We start from the raw sequence: 20452 nt of genomic DNA, 5'->3' as shown, positions 1-20452 counted from the left end.
CCATGTGGACAATAAACAGTTTATTACCAATATGAACACAGATACTGTGATGCAGACGTACCATTTTTTTTTTTATATTGTGATAACTCTGAGACAAAGAACTTGTTGGCTGACAACTAACATGTCTCTTTTCTTCTGGTGATGCCACAATACATTTCTGTTGGCAAAGGATCTTCATTTACATTGCAGACTACTAATAAAATTACTTTGAAGTCATCTATCAAAAGCAAATGGTTCACGTGTGTTCTTATCTACTACTAAAAAGAAAGGTAATACATTTAAATAAGCAAATACAAAATACAAAAAAGGCTGACAAATCCAATGTGCAGTGTCAGATGAAATCTAAAAAATCCAGAAATTTAAAATTTAATATTCTTTAGATTAAGACTTTTAAAATGAAGCAAATCCAAGGCAGCAGCAAGCTTCAAAGTGTGCTGAGTCTGCTAATAAAAAGGGTATAAGAACAAAGACAGTGCCGGTGTCCTCTCTCACCATCTTGCGTGACCTTGGTACACTCAGAAATGATTCAATCTTCCTAGCATTCTTAGTACCGTCCAAATGCTTTGCAATCATGTTGTACTGATCCTACTCAACTCCTGCCGTATGGCTAGAAAACCAAACCAAAAAAGTTAGCGCAGAGCATTCTACCCAGCACATGGAAAACGCTAAGTACAGAGCTTGCAGAAAGTACACGCCAGTAAAAGGATGAGTGGAAGGTAAAAGGATGAGTAAGGGTGAACAGTCAGCTGTTTGCTTGCAAACTGCAGTAGTGGTTTAAGTGGCACCTGCGATTCATGTGAATGTCTTATTTTGCACTGGAATGAACTGGGGAGTCTTTGAGGGCCAAGCTGCTGGGACCATAGCGAACGGGCAAGGGTGTCCTCAGCTGCCAACTGCCCAGCTGTTATGAGCACGCGGTGCTGGGGGAAGGGCAGCGGGCATGGCTTTTAGCTGTTTGACAGTCTCCTCTTTTTCCCCTTTCGTATGAAGCTAAGTTGGGAAATGCAGGGTGTGGATGTGGATCTTCGCACGCCCTAATGCAGGTGTCTATAAATAAATAGGTAATTTGCTGTGCGTGTCATTAATAGCAGCATTACGCTGTCTCATGTTGGCCTTGAAGAATGTATTTTGTCACAAAATGTAAAGCGATTTATAAAAAAACTGCTGAAACATTGCATTTCACCGAATTAGAAAAATACGCAGCTATTCAGATTGAGTTAACTGAAATAGTTTTTTGAGCACAAGCATCCTCCAGAGGATGCTCAGAAAGGGTTTCCAATTTGGTACACTTGACCCTTCCTGTGTCAGACCAGTTGTGTGCGATTTCACACTCCCTGGTTGTGGTGAACTGATGTGCCATGGGGTTTTGGGCCAGTGCTTTCTTCCACTCCCACCTGTGAGACGCACAGGCCAGTGACTTTTTCACAGGTTGGAGTGAAAATGTGTGTCAACAGCATAAAGATAAAGGATGCAAATATAGTGTTATGACCAAAGACTGGTTGAGGTAGAACGTTTTTCTTCAGATGTGTATATAAATCAGAGCTGCACAGACAGGTCTGAAAACACCAGGAACTCCCTGCAGTGCCTATCATCTTATCTACAGGAAATTAGTCATAAAGGTGAGAAAAATAATGATTTTTCTCTTTCTTACCATCAATTATCTCCTCTTTCACTTTGTGTAACTCTCTTACAACTTCCTCCAATATTTCCTGATGAGACAAAACACAAGTCAGCTGCTCAGCATTTCCTTCTGACTGGTGGAAGAAAACGCAAGTTTAACACGGTCGTGGTGGGTCCCCCACCTCCGCGGCTGCTCAGAGCCTAGTTCTGCTTGCAGCTATGGCTGCACTCCCAGGCCAAGGGCGCAGCAGAGGCTGGGGCATTTATTTGCACGTTTCGTACAGTCATCTTGCTCAAATAGCAGTGAGATTGTGCTCTCTTGCTGCTCACCAGCTATCCTTTCTCTAAGCACCTAGTCATAGAGGAAACCAGAAGACTGAACAGCTGTTTTGCTTGTACAGCGCATGCATGGGGGAAAATGGGTAGCTCGTCAACTCAGGTGTGAAAAGACCTTTCAACTCACCTGTTTCATCCGATCAAAATCTAAGGCATCCATAGCCACATCATTGCTGCTGCTCACTGGCTTCATCCTTGATGAAGGGAAGAAGAGAACAAAATGCCGGCCCATCAGTGTCTGCAGTGTGTGCTGAGCCACCCCCCCATAGAGATGTAGGTGCAGCCAGCGCCAGAGCAGCAACATCCGTATGGGAGAGCTGGACTAGGGACTCTCCATGTGCTGCGGGGCTGCGTCCTCAAGGAGGCTGCTCTCAGCCTTCAGTGGAGCAGAGAACACATGTAAAATAATTGTGCTGAAACCTCATTCAGGATTTTTTGGGGGTTGTGGTCCTCCATGACTTTAAATTACAAAACACTGGGGTGACCTAACAATACACTTCATTACAGCACTAGCAATTTGCAAGATAGATGTCTGGTTTTCTACCTTTCTCAATCCATTTTTTGTACAACCACCTTGTCTTGGCTATCTAGGCTTTAATAAGCTGTTAAAATAATAGTAAAACACAGGTGAGCATAAGACTAACCCAGTAATAACCCAATAATCCTTTCCTTGGGAAGGCCTGACTGCCTGATACATTTGGGTGTTATCAGCCTTTCTGGACTGTATTAGTCCATAGGCTGAACTCTGCTGATGGCTGTGAAATAACATAAAAAAGCAGAAGTTGTCTGATTTGCCATTTTAACAATTTTAAAACATCTCAGAAATGAATCATGCTAAATAATTCATAGAAGAGGTTTCAAATAACTTTGCCATCATTTCAGGGCCCAAACTGAGGGCTGGCTGAGATCCCACCGCCTCTGCGAGTGTGTTTGGTCTCACAACTCTTTCTTGGGAAGACCTTCACATCTTGCTACAATCTCAAAATGAAGTTGAGAGGTAAGACAGATACAAACGTCATCAAGCTGATTGGGAAGGAGACTGGCCACTGCTGGGAGCTTCTGCACAGTGCCCCTCTCTCCCTGAGGAAGTCAGACAAGCAGCAAACACTGAGCATTACTCAGGCATTAAGCTAGCAATGGATTTTCCCTCACTCAACTCCTCCCAAGGTGGAATGACTTTGTAGAAACGAGTTGGCACAAACTTGATGGCTGCTTTAAATAGCTCACATTTCGTTCCTTTCTGCAAGGAGAAGAAATGGTCTTTCCTATATCTAATGGAAACACACGGCAGTGTCCCATTGATTTTAGGAAAGCAGGCAACTGCATTTCACCGTAGGAACACTGAAGCACCCTTCAATTTTTGGACAGGGCATGTTCTGGCATCTGTAGCACAGGAATAGGTAAGCACAGACAGTTGCCATTGGCAATTTTCTTTCTTCTTCTATCACTGTAGTACAAGTAGGTGCAAAACAAGGGGCATTGCTTTGCAGTAAATGATAACTATATGCAACTCCTTTCACTTATCCAGCCATCTCAGTGCTCAGTACTGCAGGAACAGAACATGAGGTGGGCCAGCTGGAAGAAGTCTCTCTCTTTCACTGCCCAATACCGAACCTCAATCTCCATCTTGATGGGTAACAACTTGAGTGATCACGCACAGTGTGGCTGTTTTCACTAATGGGGTGGCTGGATTCCTGCTTCAGGCTTCTTGGCTTTCTTCACATATTTCTGAATGCCCTGTCTGGCGCCTGGGGCTTTCCAGGCCCAATGATATGAAGTTATTGCACCAAGCTTTGCTCTCCTTCCTCATGTACCCACTGCAGTTGCAGAGGAATAACTTTTCCAAGTTGTCAGCGCTTCAGATCATTTCTGTCTTTGATTTTGGATTTCTGCTGAAGTTGGACAATTAAACCTTCCCCTCCTGGAAGAGACATCCTGAACCAGCTGTACAGCAGTGCTCCAAAACCTCCCACCCACTTGGCACAGTACACTGCCAAGCCCACAAATACTTTAAGCACTTGCTTAAGTGTGATTAACTCCTGTGCCCACCTGAGAGGGGGCTGTTTCCATGGAACAAGCCTTTGACACAGCACATGCTACCATCACACATTTCAACTTTGTGCAGGGACAGACAGAGCAGATAGAACAGAATGAGTAAAGACAGAAAACAAACATCAGTGCTGAGCACTGGGATTTGCCAAAGGACAAGTCAAGACAGGTAAGAAGGCGGGCTGTTAGCCAGTACCTAGAAGACACGTGGGATTGTGTGGGGCTCTTAGCTTCACAGCTCTTCACCATGGATGGATTTCTACAGCAATGGAATGAAACGAGACATGAGTTGTGCAAGTGCCACGGGGACAGCGTGACCATCCCAACTGCTAGCCAGATGCAGGGACAACCTATGCCACTCACCTAGACAGTAATGAAGATACAGGCTTTTCAACAGAATTGCTCCTTTCCCATGGCTTCTTCCCAGAGTCTGGAAAACAAAGATGAAAATTTACTGCCAATTATTTTTTCTCTGATAATAAAAAATCCTGAAACCGTTTTATACAGCCGCTCTAGAAAGATCCAGGAAACCAAAAGTGCTGAATGAGTGTAGTTCCCTACACTACAGAGAAAACATTGACAAAAATCTGCTTAGGGACCTCGTTAATGGAGGACCAGACACTTAAATGATCCTGAAGAGACATGGAATTGGAACAGTACAAAGAAAAGAAGAAATCACTGAGATCAAGAAATACAAGTTAAGTGTTGCTTATGTTTCTTGACTGCACAGTGGGCATAAAAAATGAATGTATACGAAAAAAAAGCAGCATGATCTCCCCCTGACAACTGACATTTCCACAGAGAGAATTTATTTAATGCCGTTTCCATTGCTAGCTAACAGAACATTTCCCAAACTACACTTCAGATGTCTTGTTTCTGAAAATGCCTACTGTTATCCCAGCCTCTTCTTATGCAAATAGTCAAAAATAAAGTGTGCTCTTTCAGAGATCTGAATGGCACACAACCTTATACACATAAGTCTGTTGCTCTGTGAGGTCCCAAAAAGCGATTTAGAGGAATAATAGGCACTCCCAGGAAGTCCCTAGATACTGTTCCTCCTTTACATGTGTGCACCCTTCTACTAACCTCTTCCCCTTCCTCTGAAAAAAAGGAAATAATGGCTTTGTTCCAAAAGGAAGCTGGAATGGTTAAATATTCATTCCTTCGGGAGAGATTTCTTTCAGCACGTATGAAAGCCAAGGCTCATGCAAGGATAATTTGCTAATGCAAAGTTGACTGGCTTGCAGCTTATCTACTGTGATAAAATTATTTCAAATCATCATAGGAAAAACGTATTTTAGGGGCTACTTAATTTCACGTACTAACTCCCAAGATCAGGCCTACTGCAACAAATTTCTAGGTTAAGGATGGGTAACAGTTTGAGATCCAAAACCCCACTTTATGAGTCAATGCAACTACACTACCACAAGTGAAATAACAGAGGTATCTGCCTCTGTGGTGGCATGATAGTGAAAACACAGATCCTCAGCTTTATGTCTGGACCCCTGTAACTGTACTGACTCTGCTCCCAGGCTGAGAAGTGCACTACGTTACCATTTCCTACCAAGTACAGCTTTTGAAACAATAGCTATTGGGGAAATCTTCTGTTAACTACTGCTACTGAGCTCTGGCAGATGGCAATGAATCATAGAATCATAGAATGGCCTAGAATGGGTTAAAAAGGACCACAATGATCATCTAGTTTCAACCAGGCTGCCCAGAGCCACATCCAGCCTGGCCTTGAATACCTCCAGGGATAGGGCATCCACAACCTCCTTGGGCAACTTGTTCCAGCGTGTTACCACCTCTGTGTGAAAAACTTCCTCCTAATATCTAACCTAAAACTCCCCTGACTTAGTTTAAAATCATTCCCCCTTGTCCTATCAACTATCCAGCCTCATAAACAGTCATTCCTCCTCCTGTTTATAAGCTCCCTTCAAGTACTGGAAGGCCACAATAAGGTCTCCCCGGAGTCTTCTCCAAGCTGAACAATCCCAGTTCCCTCAACCCTCAGTCTTCATAGGAGAGGTGCTCCAGCCCTCTGATCATCTGAATCAAGAGTCCCAAGGTGATGCAGAACACTAGATGAAGAAGACCACTAAAAGCCAGTAGCTCAGTTTTAATACCTGATGAATTTTGTTGCTGCTGGGTGGGTCCTCGCGTACTGGTTGAAGGAGAGGTGCTAGCATCATCCTAGGAAGAGAAAAATAGGGCATAACTTAATTCTGGAGTTGAAACACAGGGTGCTCTTCTGCTCCAAAGACAGTCACAGTACAGGTGGTACAAAATCAGGTTCTCTTCTAGCACATCTGACAGGCCCTGCTATCATGGTATGGGCTGAAATTCGTTGCAAATTTAACCTTTCTCCTCATTTAGCATGAGAAAATTCCTCTTATTCATTTATTCATTTTGTTAATATGGGCACTTTGCCATGGTTCCACTGAATCGCTTTTGTTTCTGCATACCAAAGCAGGCTGAGTTACCACTGAAGAGTGCTGGCTGGTGAAATCTAAATATAAAACATCCATACCTCACTTTAGAAATGACCTGCACTGTGGAAACTGAGCCACCTGCAGGAACACTATGTCACATCCCAGCCTTTCAAACCAGGACAGATACTGCTACTGGGGAGAGTGGCCCAGGTACTGACATAATATAAATAATGACATCACTCAGTGCTTCTCCTAACCAGAATGCTATATTCTATATCTCAGATTTAGACTTTTCTGTGACTTATGGCTGACAGATCATAAAATGTTAACCACTATTTTTGATGAACACATTATTTAGCAGCCCTCAATATACACTCAGGCAAAGCATTAACTGAGTATGATAAAAACAAAACTGCACCAAGTTTGACAGAAGAGAACCTCACCATACTGTGTGTGCAAGATACACACTAAACAGACTGAAACATCTTTCTTAATAGTTTGGCACTATCAGGAAGTTTGGCGTGGGATGCAAACTACTGCACAGCATCAAGGAGTGAGAATCAGAGGCAGAAAGGCAGCAGAGGTTGAGTAATTAGAAGCAAACTGGTACCTGGGCACATGGGCACATGAGACGCTTTATGAACTCGCAGAGGGCCTTCATAAGGGTACAGGCTGGTAACAAGGATGCTCTATGAGCAGCAAACCATGAGAAGGGACATGACATTAATCCTGGCCTCTTAAACCTGGAGAGATCTCTCATGGTTTAGCAGTTCAACATACAGAAAGAAGTGTTTTAATCTGAATGTTGAACTCAAAACTACAGCCCCAAGTTGTGGACAGCATACAGACAGACTGGTTAATGCAGAAAGAACCCTAAGTCTCATTACAGTGTAAGTATTATGAATACATTCTAATTTTTGAATTGTCTAGTAGCTAATGCACTGTTTCTCCTTCCCTCCCAGAGATGTGTTTTATACACACTCTGGGGTCTGCAGTGAGCTGATTCTTCATGAAGGATTAACCCCCATGGTTCATGATTCACTCCAGCTCAGCTGAAGCTGCAAATTTAAAGTACATTACACAGCCCTCGTCTCAAGATGACTTGCATCTTCACTAGGGGTAAGAATCTCCTATCCCCTGAAACACTGGGAGCAGACCATGAAAATCACCAACTGATCTTGTTTGGACAACATCTCACCCACGAATACAAAGGCAATTCTTGTTTCTAGTGTGCTCTTTCCAGGATAGGTAGAAACATTTAGTTTGATTGAGTATGTATTGCTGGGCCAGCACTGCTTTTCAGACCCTGACACACACCAAGAACGACAACAGGACTTCACAAGGCACCACATCAACATATTTGCAAGAGCACAACCATAAGGAATCCTTCACTTACATTTTGGCTTTCCTCTTCTTTTTTGTCACCTGGCTTGTCTGACTGCGATGCTGCTTTCCTCCTTTGCAAAGAAATATGAGACAGGACAGAGTCAGCCCTCCAGCATCACATCTCCTGTGCAAGGCACCAGCCTCCACATGGGAAGGCTGATTTTAGCTTTGCTGAAAGTTGCTATTCACTAAGTTCACCTTACAGAGCTTGACAATGACCGAATACATTCAGTTGCACAGGACTTGAAATGAAGGCGAGGAACCCAAATCTTAGCAGGTTCTCAGGACTCAGAGGGGCAATATTTTCAAGCCACGTTCAATAGAGGAATGCAGAGTGTGGCAACCAGCTTTGTATATTTATTTAACACTTTCCAAAAGATTACATCCACAGTTCATGTTCAGAATTTCTTCTGAAATAATTAAGACATGGAGAAAAGTTGGAATCAGACCATCTGCACTGGAAACTATGTTTATCCTACTCCATCTTTGCACACCATATATCCCACTCATCTGCTTGTTTTACTACTCTAATGTAAAAAAGGAGGATATCATTAGAGCTAAAACCAAAACATCTGTCACTAGGAACCTGTGAATTACAGTCTAACAGAATATTACTGATCGAAGGAGGGGAAAAAGAGAAAGCAAAAATAATTGAAATAGAGTGCCTTTAAATGCCTGATAGCTTGATATATCATTACAAGTTGTCTTGTTGCAGAATATATTGGCTAGACTGTCTTATACACACCGAGAATCAATAATAAGTTACCTGCCAAGATGTTGCCTTGTTATTCCATTTATGGTTTTATGCCCAATATCCTGACTGTGCTGCATAAAAAAGTTTCCTTCCTAGTTTACTCTTCCTGAAAACAACAACTTTGGAACAGACTTGGTAAATGGCAGGATCACAGAGGATGCATTTGCCACCATCTTTGAAGGTTACTCTGAAGACTTTGCTACAGCAACACAACTCTACAGCAACACCAGGCACCACTGCTGCAGCACCTCCACCTTCACACCAAATACCAGAGGATGTTGGTGACTAGGGCCTGTACAAGAGTCATCGAACTGCAAGAGGCATCAAAGTGACCCACAGCTCAACCTAAAGGAGAGCACGTTGTCCCATACACATGAGCACATGCTATGGCTTACTTGAAACCTCAGTACAAACCTTTTTGCCAGTAATTTATTCATTTCTTCCATTAATCCTCCACTGCCTCCTCCACTACTTGTTCGATTGGCATCGCTCTTAGAGACCCCGCTGGGGCTGGACCCTCCTGAACCATCTTCTGGCTTGAGACAGAAATCAACATTGAAATTAATGAAAATAATTTAATTTACAATCATACCCTTAATGATCAGTTTTCCTAATTATCGTATAACATGTGACTTAATAAACTCAGTGGCAGTCTGTGTGAGGCAATATATATGGGCGAATGATGAAAAATCCCACAGTGCTGTTTCTTTGTAATTACATTTAGGTTACACAACCCCTACTGAAGTGGGCATTTATTTATGTGAGGCCTCAATGGCTTAAGCTGGTGACTTTGAGCATTTACAATGCCTGTAAACAATAGTTTACAGTGGCAGATGCTACAAGGGTAGACTTTGCAGAATCAATGAAATCCTGGCAAAATGAAAAGCTGCAGCCATTTCCCAACCACTATTTTCTGAAGAGCAGTAATTCTATCAAACTTTCTACCCGCTCTGCCAATTCCACATGCTTGGCTTTATCTGCTCCACAGACTCCCATCTGAAAGTCTGGGCAGCCTTCACTGACTGCAGTCAGCGCCCTGTGCCAAGCCAGACCTTACTTCCACACAATAGCAAAGAGCCCGGCTGGCAGCCCCCAGCTGCCTCCTTACCCGCTGAACTCTCCGCAGTTTGGCACCAGCCAGAGCCGCCGCGAGCCCTGACACCGACCCATCTTCACTGGCAGCACCTTGGCCGGCACCGGCTGGCAGCGGGGGTGGTGGGGGGGGAGCGGCTCCCATAGGGGGTGGAGGGACTGGGGGGGGCGGCGGAGGCGGGGGGCCCCCGGATGAAGCAGGGATCACTGAAGCACCGCTGGGATGGCCGGGTGGGAGAGCTGGGCCTGAAAGGCAGAGAAGATGAGTTATAACCAAGAACCATCCCATCCAGTTCGCACACCATGCCGCATTTCCTGTCCTAGGGCTGCAGCCTGACAGCACAAGTAACCAATGCAAGGAAGTGTCACACACAGGAAGAGCGGGAAAGAGTGAATGTATCAGTGGCCAGTCAGCTTTGGCTGTGCCCTGATTGGGGAAGCACCAATGATTGCTTGAATATGACTGTGTTCTCCTGCAAGACCCTGTCTCTAATAACAAACTTTCCCCCTCTCAGCACGTACTTTATTCTATGCCGAAATCAAAGCATGGACAACACTCCCTAAGCGGCACCTTTCATCTGCTTCTCTTACAGCCTTCTACATGTGGACTACAAACTGCATCAGGCAGCAACACGGACTTCTGCTGACACCAGCCTTCCAGCAGAAGCATGGGCTACAGATGCGTGCCCCCTTCTGTTTTATGGCATAGGAGTGTTTCGTTGTATAGTGTCAGCCAACAAAATGCAGAGTAACAGGGGGGAGTTCAGCCACACCATGGTTCAGTGAAGCCCTCGCTGGCTGCAGGGGCTGACCAAGGTGATTAATCCCAGTGCAAAACAATGGGTCCACCAAATGTGTACACTATCAGGAGGTTATTTCCCTACATCAGGCTCTCAGGAGAGGCTGATCTTGATATATAATCACAGGTTCAGTTGTTCAGTAAGTGTTACTTTAAAAGGCAGGAGGATTTTAACTGAGGAATATTTAAAATTTAACATTAGCAGTCTGGTTTTCTTCTTATCTAGGGTTTTTTATAGCACTGCCTTATTTCTGTGGTTAGTTCTGTGTTATTTCACACTCCCAATTTCATTCTTGAAATGAACCATAGCTGCTATTAGAAATGCATTAAACATTTCAAGCCCTCTTCGGTTCACAAACATAATAGTAATTCATCGTGGGTACAGTTAATTGTAATTGCAAAACGACACCCACCTAATTAGAGGCTAGCCTGAAGCAAAATCTGAACTGAGTCAAAATAATGGACTGATGTAAGTTTAAAATAACTTTATTGAACTAAGTAGATCTCAAGAACTTATATGAGCTGACGGACTGAGCCTCCAGTGGCTGGATTAATATTTTTAGCAGAAAGTGGATGGAAATGTCTCAGTTTTCTGTCTTTTCTAGACATATTATTTAAGCATTATATGTGGTTATTGACAGGAATGGATCCAAGACACAAAAATTGAGATCTGAATTGCAAATAGGCATTACGTGTAGCTGCTCTAACTCAGCAGGCTTCAGACAAGCACTAGGAATTTGAGACCATATGCAAAGCGCAACCCAAGCTCTTGATTTGCTTGCACTGAAAAAGGTTTGCCCTCAACTATTAGTGCAGTTTACAGTGGGAAGACAGTTTCTAGAAGTAAAGGAATTATGTAAGTGCAGACGATTCTGCATTGCTCTAACAAAATCTGTGCCGTATTTTTGCTGGTAACTGAAATACCACTCGAGTAAAATAATAAAAATCACATCCTCTCTGACTGCCACACAGACAAGTCTACCTCAGACCTGGCCTCTGGCTTACAAGAGTCCATCCGCTAGGTCCGGACCAGCTGAATATAGGCTTTGTATGAAGGTCACTGCCAAATGCAATTGGGCTCTGCCAAACAATACAAATCTCCTCCTGGGCTAATACTCTTAAGAGCATGCATTGCAACAACTCAGCTATAGGGCCCTTGCAATGTAATTCTTGTTTTTGTCCACTTCTAGCACGGGTGGGAGGTCCTGAGTGCTTTTCCACCTTGGTTTCAGATGTCACACACAGCAGCAGTATTCCCGGGTCTCAGATCTTTCTCTAGCAGTCATGGACAGTGTGAATGCAGCTTTTTATACAGCTTAAAGCTACGGCTTTTTACAGGTCACAACTCGTTCAAAATCAGTACTTACGCAAGTGGGAAATGGCTGATGAAGTCATGTAAGGAAGGGTCCTCCTGGGCACAGTCACCTCAGGCCCAGCAGCGTAAGGGGGAGGCAATGGAAGACAGTGTGACATGGGCTGATAACAGTGCTGCAGGGGACGATGGGGTGGAGAGGACAGGGAGGGGGCTTGGCCCCAGGAGCCAGGAGGGCTGGCAATCGCAGGCAGCTGGGAGGCAGGTGCAGCCCCTAGGCGCAGCAAGAAGGCCCCCACCACGCTTCTCCTCCGGCTCCTAGAGGAGCCCACACATTCAGGATGGCCATTCAAGGGCATGTTGGGCAAGGTTTCCTGCCTTGCTTTGTCTGTGGGCCCCCTGACACTGTCACATGGGGCAGCAATCACAGGCAAGAGGGTGGGATCGCGTGGCTGCAGGCCATCAGTCCTCTGCCCCAGGGATGTGTTTGTGATGGGGGCTGCAGAAGGCTGAGAACCACAGAGAGAGGAATGCCTGAGGGGCTGGCAAGAAGCAAAGAGAAAGTGGGAAGAAGGATGAGAAGGTGGTGGGGACAGCGAGGCCCGCCTGACCCGTGGTAGGACAGTCTCGTGGGCTGGGTAGGATGGAGGAGAGGAATCTAGGGTTGTTAGCAGCTCAGAGGCTGAGTGTCTGTGCAGAAGCTGCAAAGGCTCTCTGTCTCTCCACAGACATTGCGGAGAAGATTTACCAGGGAGCTCAGGAGCAACCATTGGGGCAGGGAGGGCACTGGCATGGGGTGGTGGCAGAGGGGCAGTACCAGAGGCAGGTGAAGGAGGCTGGTGCTGGGAAGGGAGAGAGCACATGTTTATCTGCAAGGAGGAAACTAAAAGAACAGGGAAGACAAATGAAAAAAGAAAAAGATGGGTATGCAGTGAGGAACGAAACCAACGCAAAGCAACGTAGTGAAAAAGGGACCACAGAATAAATGCAAACAGAAGCTCAAACAAAGCCAAGAGTTGATGCAAGCACCTGCCAAGGGGCTTCCAGCCCTCGGTAGAACCGGAACTGTTTGAAAAAATACCCCATGGTTTGGAATGAGCTGTGTGTTCCAATGCCAGCGAGCCCACGGGAACTTGTTATGGTTGCAAGCACCGACCTCACACCACAGGAGCAGCAAGGGACATTTTGAACACAGTAGTTGCTGCTCTGCAGCCAGGAGGAGATGGCCAGAACTCCCCGTGGGCCGTATCCCACTCCCTGCAGATGCCCAGGTGGGATTTGTGGCTGTGTTCCTTGATGCAGAAGAGCACATGGTAACCTCTGCCCAGACACAGCCCAGTAACTTGTGTGTGTGTGTCTATCTCTAGGGTAGTTTCAGGTAAAAAACAATTGAAAATTTACCAAATTAACTGGTGCCTCCAAAACAAAAGACTATACAAAACCATCTTGGCTTGTTTGCTGTCAGCCTTCAAAGAGTCCAAGCCATACTCTACAAACTATTCCTGTCATCTCTTCACTCAGCTTTGTGCAACTTAATATGTTATAGAAGATTTTCATAAGCTCATTAAATATGTATGTATTTTCCATTAAGCACACAGAAGACTCCTCACTTCATCACTACAAAATCCCCACAGATGATACTCCAGGGCTGTCATTTCCTCTGTGCTGCATCTGACTGTTCCACAGAGTGATGGGGCAGCCCAGGACTGTCAGTGCCACCCTCTTCTGTTGATGTCCTCTGGAAATGAGGCATCACTGCTAATGTGACCATGTAGCCTTGGCAAGCCAAAAATCCCCCTCTGTTTACCAGCTTTGACAACCTCCACACTCTACCTGCATACCTCACTGCTGCAAATGCTTTAAAATCAAATTATCGCCATAACCCTCATTCCAGCATGGGCACAGGTTGCACAGAGAGATTGTTGAGTCTCCCTCTTTGGAGATCTTCCAAAGCCACCTGGACGTGGTCCTGGACACTCTGCTCTGGTGTCACTGCTGGAGCAGGGGTTGGAGCAGAAGGACCCAGACGTGCTTTCCTACTTCTACCATTCTGTGATTTTATAATTTTTAACCATGTATATGAAACCATGCAAAACCCAACTACAACTAGAGGACAAAAGCAGGGAGACCATAGCTGCTTTGTTTGCATGTATTTTATACATACCTGTAGTAGAAGTTCTTCTTTCCAGAGATTCTTGGCGCTGTTGCTGCTGCTCCATCACTTGTCTGAAACAGCAATGAAAAAACCTCCAGTCATTATATATTCTTTACAATTTTTCTTAAGAGCTTTATTCACTGTGAGGTCTCAAGATGTATATATTGGGTAACCGAGTCAGTCCTCACAAATGCTGTTCCAACCAACAGACGTGGTTTTGGTTTCACTCGGCCTGACCACAGTGGTGCCAGGTGCTGGGGATGTGCAATCAGGACAGGGCCTGGCACCTGCAGGACACCACAGATGCTTGGGCAAGGGGCTGCCTGATCCATGTCAGGAAACTCCACAATGGGTTCTGCAGGAGACATGGCCAGCAGGTATGTTCTATAGGTCCAGGAGAGCACAGTGGCCTTGCAGAACCTCAATTCAAAGCACGTCAGCATCCCTGGGGAAGAGCAAGGGTCATCTTTATAGAATGGCACTCTTGAGACTTTCACAGATCAGAAACCCAAAGGGCTTGAAGTTAGAATAAAAACATATTACATTTGTGCTGTGTTTAGCTGCTGACTGTACAAAGCCTGGTGTGCTCTGCTGCAGGGCTGTCTCTTGCTGGTATAGAACAGTTTTGCAGGTGAGCAGAGCCACCCTGCTGTGCCAGGAGTACATGGAGCTCCACACACGCTTGGCACAGAATTATATCACTGCTTTGGTTGTTTTGCATCCTCAGGAGCTGCCAGCTCCCAGGCTGCCCAAGCAGGTAGACACAGTGAGAAAACTTTTCACAGGCTTCACATTCTAGAGACGTGCAGTTGCCAGATGCATCAGCAGAGGGCTTCTCACACACGCTGTAATACTCCAGAAATTGCTAATGCTGCCCCTGCGACGGGCCCTTCCTGCCATTCCGTGGTTAAAAAAGACTGATAGCTCAAACAGCCAAGTGTTTTTTCACATACAAACACTGAATGCAACTCTGAAATCATCTTTTTTTTTCTTCTTTTTTTTCTCCTGCAAGAGCTTTCTGCACAGTAAGGCAAGCTTAACTATAGGCAACACTTCTTCAAGGATTCCTTATGCGATATCTTAGAAAAGTCTCCTCATTACATTTTTGGTAATTACATTTTTTGCTCTACTCGTACTTTCAAATGAGTCTGCAGTTTTCTTATTTCATAAAAATAAAAGATTTTTTTTTTAATGGAAAAAGTATCCATAAAAATAAAGTTGTGTAGGAACAAAAAGAATGTCTTACTTTGCAAAACAATCTCCCTGTGTTTCAATTCTAATTTAATAGATGGATTGGGGAAATCCACAATGATAATTATTCATTATGGACAGATCAATCTTAAACTGGTATTATGTTCAGGTCATACAATCCAGCAAATACAAGCAATTTCTAGGAAATCACTACAGGCATCTGGAAAAATTATTCTATGTACAAAGTGTAAAGTGGAAAGTTTTGAGGGACAGCCATAGTTGGCTGAATCCAGTGGTTTCATATCAGCTAGAACAATCTAAACCAAACAGAAATCAGCACATACCTTGGCTCTTACTGAATAGCTATGTACTGAACACCGATACTACAGCATCAGTTTCACAAATTCCAGTTCTAAATAGACATACTAAGAATTCCAGAAGTATGCTGTCCCTTGCAACAGCTTGGCACTTATTAGCAAGATTTGATGATGAAAGACTTGACGTGTACTCTCCTCTTTAAACCTTGGGCAAATTCTAGGTTCATCTGGAGAACGGGTGTGGGAAAGCTCCAGAGGTACAAACATGAAGAGGAAGGCGGGTTAGAGGTATCCAATTCTCTTGAGCCCCTGGAGCAGATGCAGGAGCCAGGTGCTCCTCAGAACAAGAGTCAGAATGGGCATTTGAAGTCTTTTGGGCTCATGCTAACCTTGTCTGCCCTTGGGCATGAGCAGCTTGTATCAGCCAAGCACATCCTCCCACACATGCTAAAAGGAGAAGTTCTTACACTCTAAGGAAGTCACATTTGTTCCAGTGGAACTAAATAAAGACCGAGATTTGCACAATGCTGCTTATGGAGTATACCAGGAGAAAAGTACAAGAAAGGGCAAATTGCATCCTCTGACATAAAATATGTTCTTTAAATATTTGTATAAAGGTCTTTAAAAAATTTTTAAAGCAGACAAGTTTTCACGGCATTTACAGTAACTTGAGTTCCTTCCCTGCTTACAAGATGTTAAAAAAACAGAGGCCTAAAATTAGGCCTGCTCTATGCTTTAAGAGTGCATTAGCATAATTAAAGCTGAAAATCCTCTAGTGCAGATGCAATAACATTTAAGTGCATATACTGGCATAGCTTATTCCAGTCCAGTGGAGCAAAAGAAGCTTTCCCAGAACCATCTGCCCTGTGGCAGTAGAGTAGTATCTACTCCAAGGGCTTTTACCATCTCTAAATGAATAAAAAAGATCAATAACTAAAAAATTTTCTCTAACTAAAGCTGGTCACGCATTGAATGTACAGACAGACACCTGAATGTGAGGTCTGAATTTTGTACAGTCTGCACATTCACTAGCTTCCACTGGCTCAACCAGCATTGGACCACATGTTCCAGCCAGGCTGAGTGACACACAGACACAGAGCAGGAGCTCCCTCCTCACCTTTATGATAGCTCAGCTACCAGAGTAACCCTTACCAAGCCCAAGTGACACATCATCACACACTCAACAGTCACCTGTAAATCCCTGTTAAACCCCAGGCCAGTGGGGGTTAGTCATAAAGGAGCAAGGAAGTAGTTTCCCTACATACTCCCTATAATTCTTGCAGAATGGAAGAGGGAATCATGTGGAGGATTGTTTGCTCAGAACTGAACAAGCATGCCTTCTGCTGGGTAGCTGAAGATACTGCTGCTACAGGAGTCTTGGCTGAATCAGCAAAGCTGAAATGAGATCTTCCTGCTGGTTTCATTATGAGAAGGCATCCAAAGAAGGACGTTCCTGCCCATGTTCTTCCTTTGACATCAAGGAGACTACTCTGGTGGCTAGAGAAAAGGCTACATGTAACAGTGGCACTAAATGGAGACATGCTTATAAGGTGATGGGCATGATTTTGTAGTCTCCTTTGTCAGCCTGCTTATAGCAAAGCATTCATAAAAGGAATGGCATATGATTCTGGAAGTAATCATATGATGAGCCTAAGTTATTCCTGACAGTGCATGTAGTCTATTGGATGCTTCCTGGGCAACATGACTAGCAACTGCCAATAAGCAACCCAGAACAGGATATGGTTAGGCTTCCTTAATTTACTTGAGAAATACTCTGTAGGCTTCTTTTAAACATGTTCTATCGTTAACTCTGAACTTCAGCATGCCTCACACTTGCCTTTGAGCAGTCTACCTAGAGCTTGAATTCACTTCACCCTTCATATAAATCATCACAAAGTCAATATCAATAGTTACAGAACACTGAAAATCAACACAAAACAGGTATGAGTAGAAAGAACGGTGCTTATTAGTGAGCAACGATTGCACACACATCCCAGTTACAAACTAGAAGCCTACCATAACCAACTCACCTCCTTTGTGCTTCCATCTCATCTGGAGATGGCCCATTCTGGACCTGGCGCTGGGCAGCTGGACCTGCAGAAAAAACAAGAGAATGCATTGGAAATGCAGCAGTTGATGACTTTTCCAAAAAATGCTTCTTCTGAAGAGGCTAAGGAGAGACATTAAATCCCATGCCCAATTTGTGGAACTGGACAAAATTCCCCATAGTTTGTGGTGTCACTTGACTAGACCTTAGGCTTTGGTGTGAAGCAGCTGCAAGACTTCCTTGTGCACACACACAGGCACATGAGATACTTCAATAAGCAGACTTGTGATGAAAGAATTTCAGGGTTTAAGTCAGTTACTCCTGTCATTGGCTAAAAAATTCCATCATGACAAACCTTAGCCACGTTCATCACAAAATTTTTCCTTCATTTCATCAAAATAATTTTTCTCTTTTATTCAGAAATTAGCTCCATGCATTATTAGTCTTGATTTTTATTTTATGTTAAGAATCCTAGGTGATAGTTTCTGTTGGCAGCACTACTACATGGTCACAGTGAGAAATGTCCTTAAAATGAAGCACATACATAAAGTTCCCAATTATGCTTTGAAATTGCAGCTTTCTCCATAGTTTCTATACAAATGTCCTCCTCTTTTGGCAGAAAAAAAATAAACAAATACCCCAAGAGAAAAAAAAAAGATCAAAAAACAATACTGCAGACCCAAATATGTAAATAATTGACTTTCCATAGGTCTTTACAGAGCTGGTTGACAAAACTGCAGATATTTTTATTTGCATATTAATTGAGGAAGCTGGACAATTTTCCAGATGCACACGATACATGATTCCACGGACCCTAAAATGACCTAATTCTCTCTTAGACATCTTTAGATGTGTAATAGTTGTTTTCTAAGTAATGATTAATTCCATTGTTTTACAGATTGAGATTTCTTACGGAAATCACCACAGTGCAGCAAAATGTCATTTGTTTCTGTAACTTTTTTTCTAAATTCCTCTTTCTTCTATTTTACTGACTTCTACACATTCATTTTGTTTAGCATGACTTTCCACTCCACGTGCTTTAGAACTGGAATATTCCTAAATCCAGAGAAAAGAAAGCAAGCGTGACTAGAATAGGAGGCAGAAGCTTGTTCTCTCTGTAAAACAAGAAGCAATGGAGTGAGAGCTGATCAGATAATGCCAACTGAGGGAGAGAACCCAACCCACTGCATGTAAACCAGTTGTAGAGGTCAGCCACAGTCTGTGGTACGGGGACAACTGTTCTGTGCTACTGCAGAGACCTGCAGCGATTGGAGGAGAGTTTGAGGAAAGCCACATGTAGCACTGTCCTGGGACAACAGGGCGTTCTGTTTTCCATTCATTTTTGTTAAACTCAAGTTACCTACAGCCATTAGAAATAACTCCTTCTTACATCCTCCCTGTGATCTTACTGAAATCAATCTTCTTTGCTACAACTCTCAAACCCTAAAGAAGGTTAGGTGCACCCTGTTTCAGCAACTAAGATTCTGCTGAGTCTGGCTGACATATTTACGAGTCCAACCCAAGATTTTAGGTCTATTAATTGCCAGAAATACAAATGTTGGTAGATTTTTTTTCTCTCTGGAGCTCTGGGCAAACTAAGGCACCATCTAATGCAGCCTGCAAACTGCTCAATGCTTTGCAACAGCAGAGCTCCCTGGTTCTGTCATCCTTGAGCTTGCTTTTAGCACGCTCAGCCACAGCTCGCACAGATACTGAACATGGGAATTATTTTTTGCTTAGTTTCACACGTGTGTTCTGTGGGGTACATACATACAGCAGCCACTTGTTTGATTGAGGGCTTTTTTCGATTCAAGTGGACTTTTCCATGCTTGACTTCTCTCCAACGCTTTCAGGCATTTCTGAGACCATGAGCAAGCATGATCAGTAAGTTCTCCTACTAATGGCACCCTCATTTAAACACTCTGCAGACTGCACCACAAGCTGCCTCCTACTCTGCCAGCCTTTGGGAACAGCTCTTCCCATAAAACTGAGAGACAGTTCTGCTTTCGACCCATCCATGGCTCCATTGCTGTGGCAATCTGCATCTTTAGCAACTAATTAATGCAGGAGATATGCTGTGAACATCCCATCTCTCCTCGCTTCGTTGCTTTGTAATAATGAACTGTGCTTTATATAAGCAACTTTGGACTCAGTTCAAGACAGACTATGGGAAAGAACTGAAATTTTCCCTGTTTCCTTTTTCTCCTGCTTATTGGAGAAGGTTTGCAGCACTGAGCACCATCCACATGGCTGGAGGTGGCTGAGAGAGCTCCCTGCAGTGAGTGATTGTGGCTGGGTTTTGGTGGCCGCTCTTGGCGCCTCCCACACCTCTGCCCCCTGCCACCCACTGGAAATAAACCTCCTGTTTCCTTTTACTCATGCTACAACTGCAAGTACTGCTGTCTGAGTGCGTGCAAGAAAATGGACACATGAGGTCCATTTCCCCAAGCAACCTGGGCTTTGTGAAAAGCCCAGTCTGAATGTTTACAGGTTTTCATTCATTTTAAGCTGGGTTTCAGAGCAGGGTTTCTGCAAGCCCTATAGCCTCATGGTGCTCTGAGATCAGTGTGACAAATGTAGTGGGCTAAGGAAAGGGTCTATGGAAAGTGCGGGGAAGGAAACAGAGCTGAGATTGAAAATTTACATTTAGTATATGAACAGAATGTGAAGATTTGGTTGGGAAAAAAACTCACAGTAGACTATGAGAGGAAAAGAGGTGACAGACAGACAGATGCCTCTGCCTGCTGCAGGATAGTTTCTGCATGTGCTTGGATGGTAGGAGAGTCAGGTTCAAGCACCAGGTCTGGGCAATCACCACATATCATAGGAGTTTGCACAGGCTTTTTTTCCCCCCCCCCCCCAGTCCAAACACTCCTTGAACTCCAGCAGCTTGAATCCATGCCCACCACCCTGGGGAGCCTGTTCCATACCCACGACCTTCTGGTGAAGAACCTTTCTCTAA

The 20452-nt window shown here is 44.1% G+C and overlaps 1 protein-coding gene across 6 annotated transcripts in view; it reads right to left on the bottom strand.

The window, feature by feature from the left end:
* Position 1: 1 nt before the first annotated feature.
* Positions 2-20452, bottom strand: part of EVL (Enah/Vasp-like) — a 127503-nt gene continuing 107052 nt past the window's right edge. For 5 of the 6 annotated variants that reach the window (XM_048948050.1, XM_048948051.1, XM_048948048.1 and 2 more), the window contains exons 4-14: positions 17474-17537; positions 13945-14006; positions 9686-9915; positions 8992-9113; positions 7834-7894; positions 6132-6198; positions 4369-4435; positions 4202-4264; positions 2084-2150; positions 1652-1709; positions 2-607 (exon numbers count right to left, since the gene is read on the bottom strand). In XM_048948050.1, coding sequence (XP_048804007.1) covers positions 570-607; positions 1652-1709; positions 2084-2150; positions 4202-4264; positions 4369-4435; positions 6132-6198; positions 7834-7894; positions 8992-9113; positions 9686-9915; positions 13945-14006; positions 17474-17537 — 899 coding nt within the window. In that variant the 3' untranslated portion in view covers positions 2-569. The remainder of the gene's footprint in view (positions 608-1651; positions 1710-2083; positions 2151-4201; positions 4265-4368; positions 4436-6131; positions 6199-7833; positions 7895-8991; positions 9114-9685; positions 9916-13944; positions 14007-17473; positions 17538-20452) is intronic. The other variant, XM_048948047.1, reaches the window with a different exon arrangement.

Source organism: Lagopus muta, chromosome 6 (genome assembly GCF_023343835.1).
Source record: "Lagopus muta isolate bLagMut1 chromosome 6, bLagMut1 primary, whole genome shotgun sequence".
In the NCBI taxonomy this organism is placed as follows: Eukaryota; Metazoa; Chordata; class Aves; order Galliformes; family Phasianidae; genus Lagopus; species Lagopus muta.
This window is presented reverse-complemented; position numbering and strand designations above follow the sequence as displayed.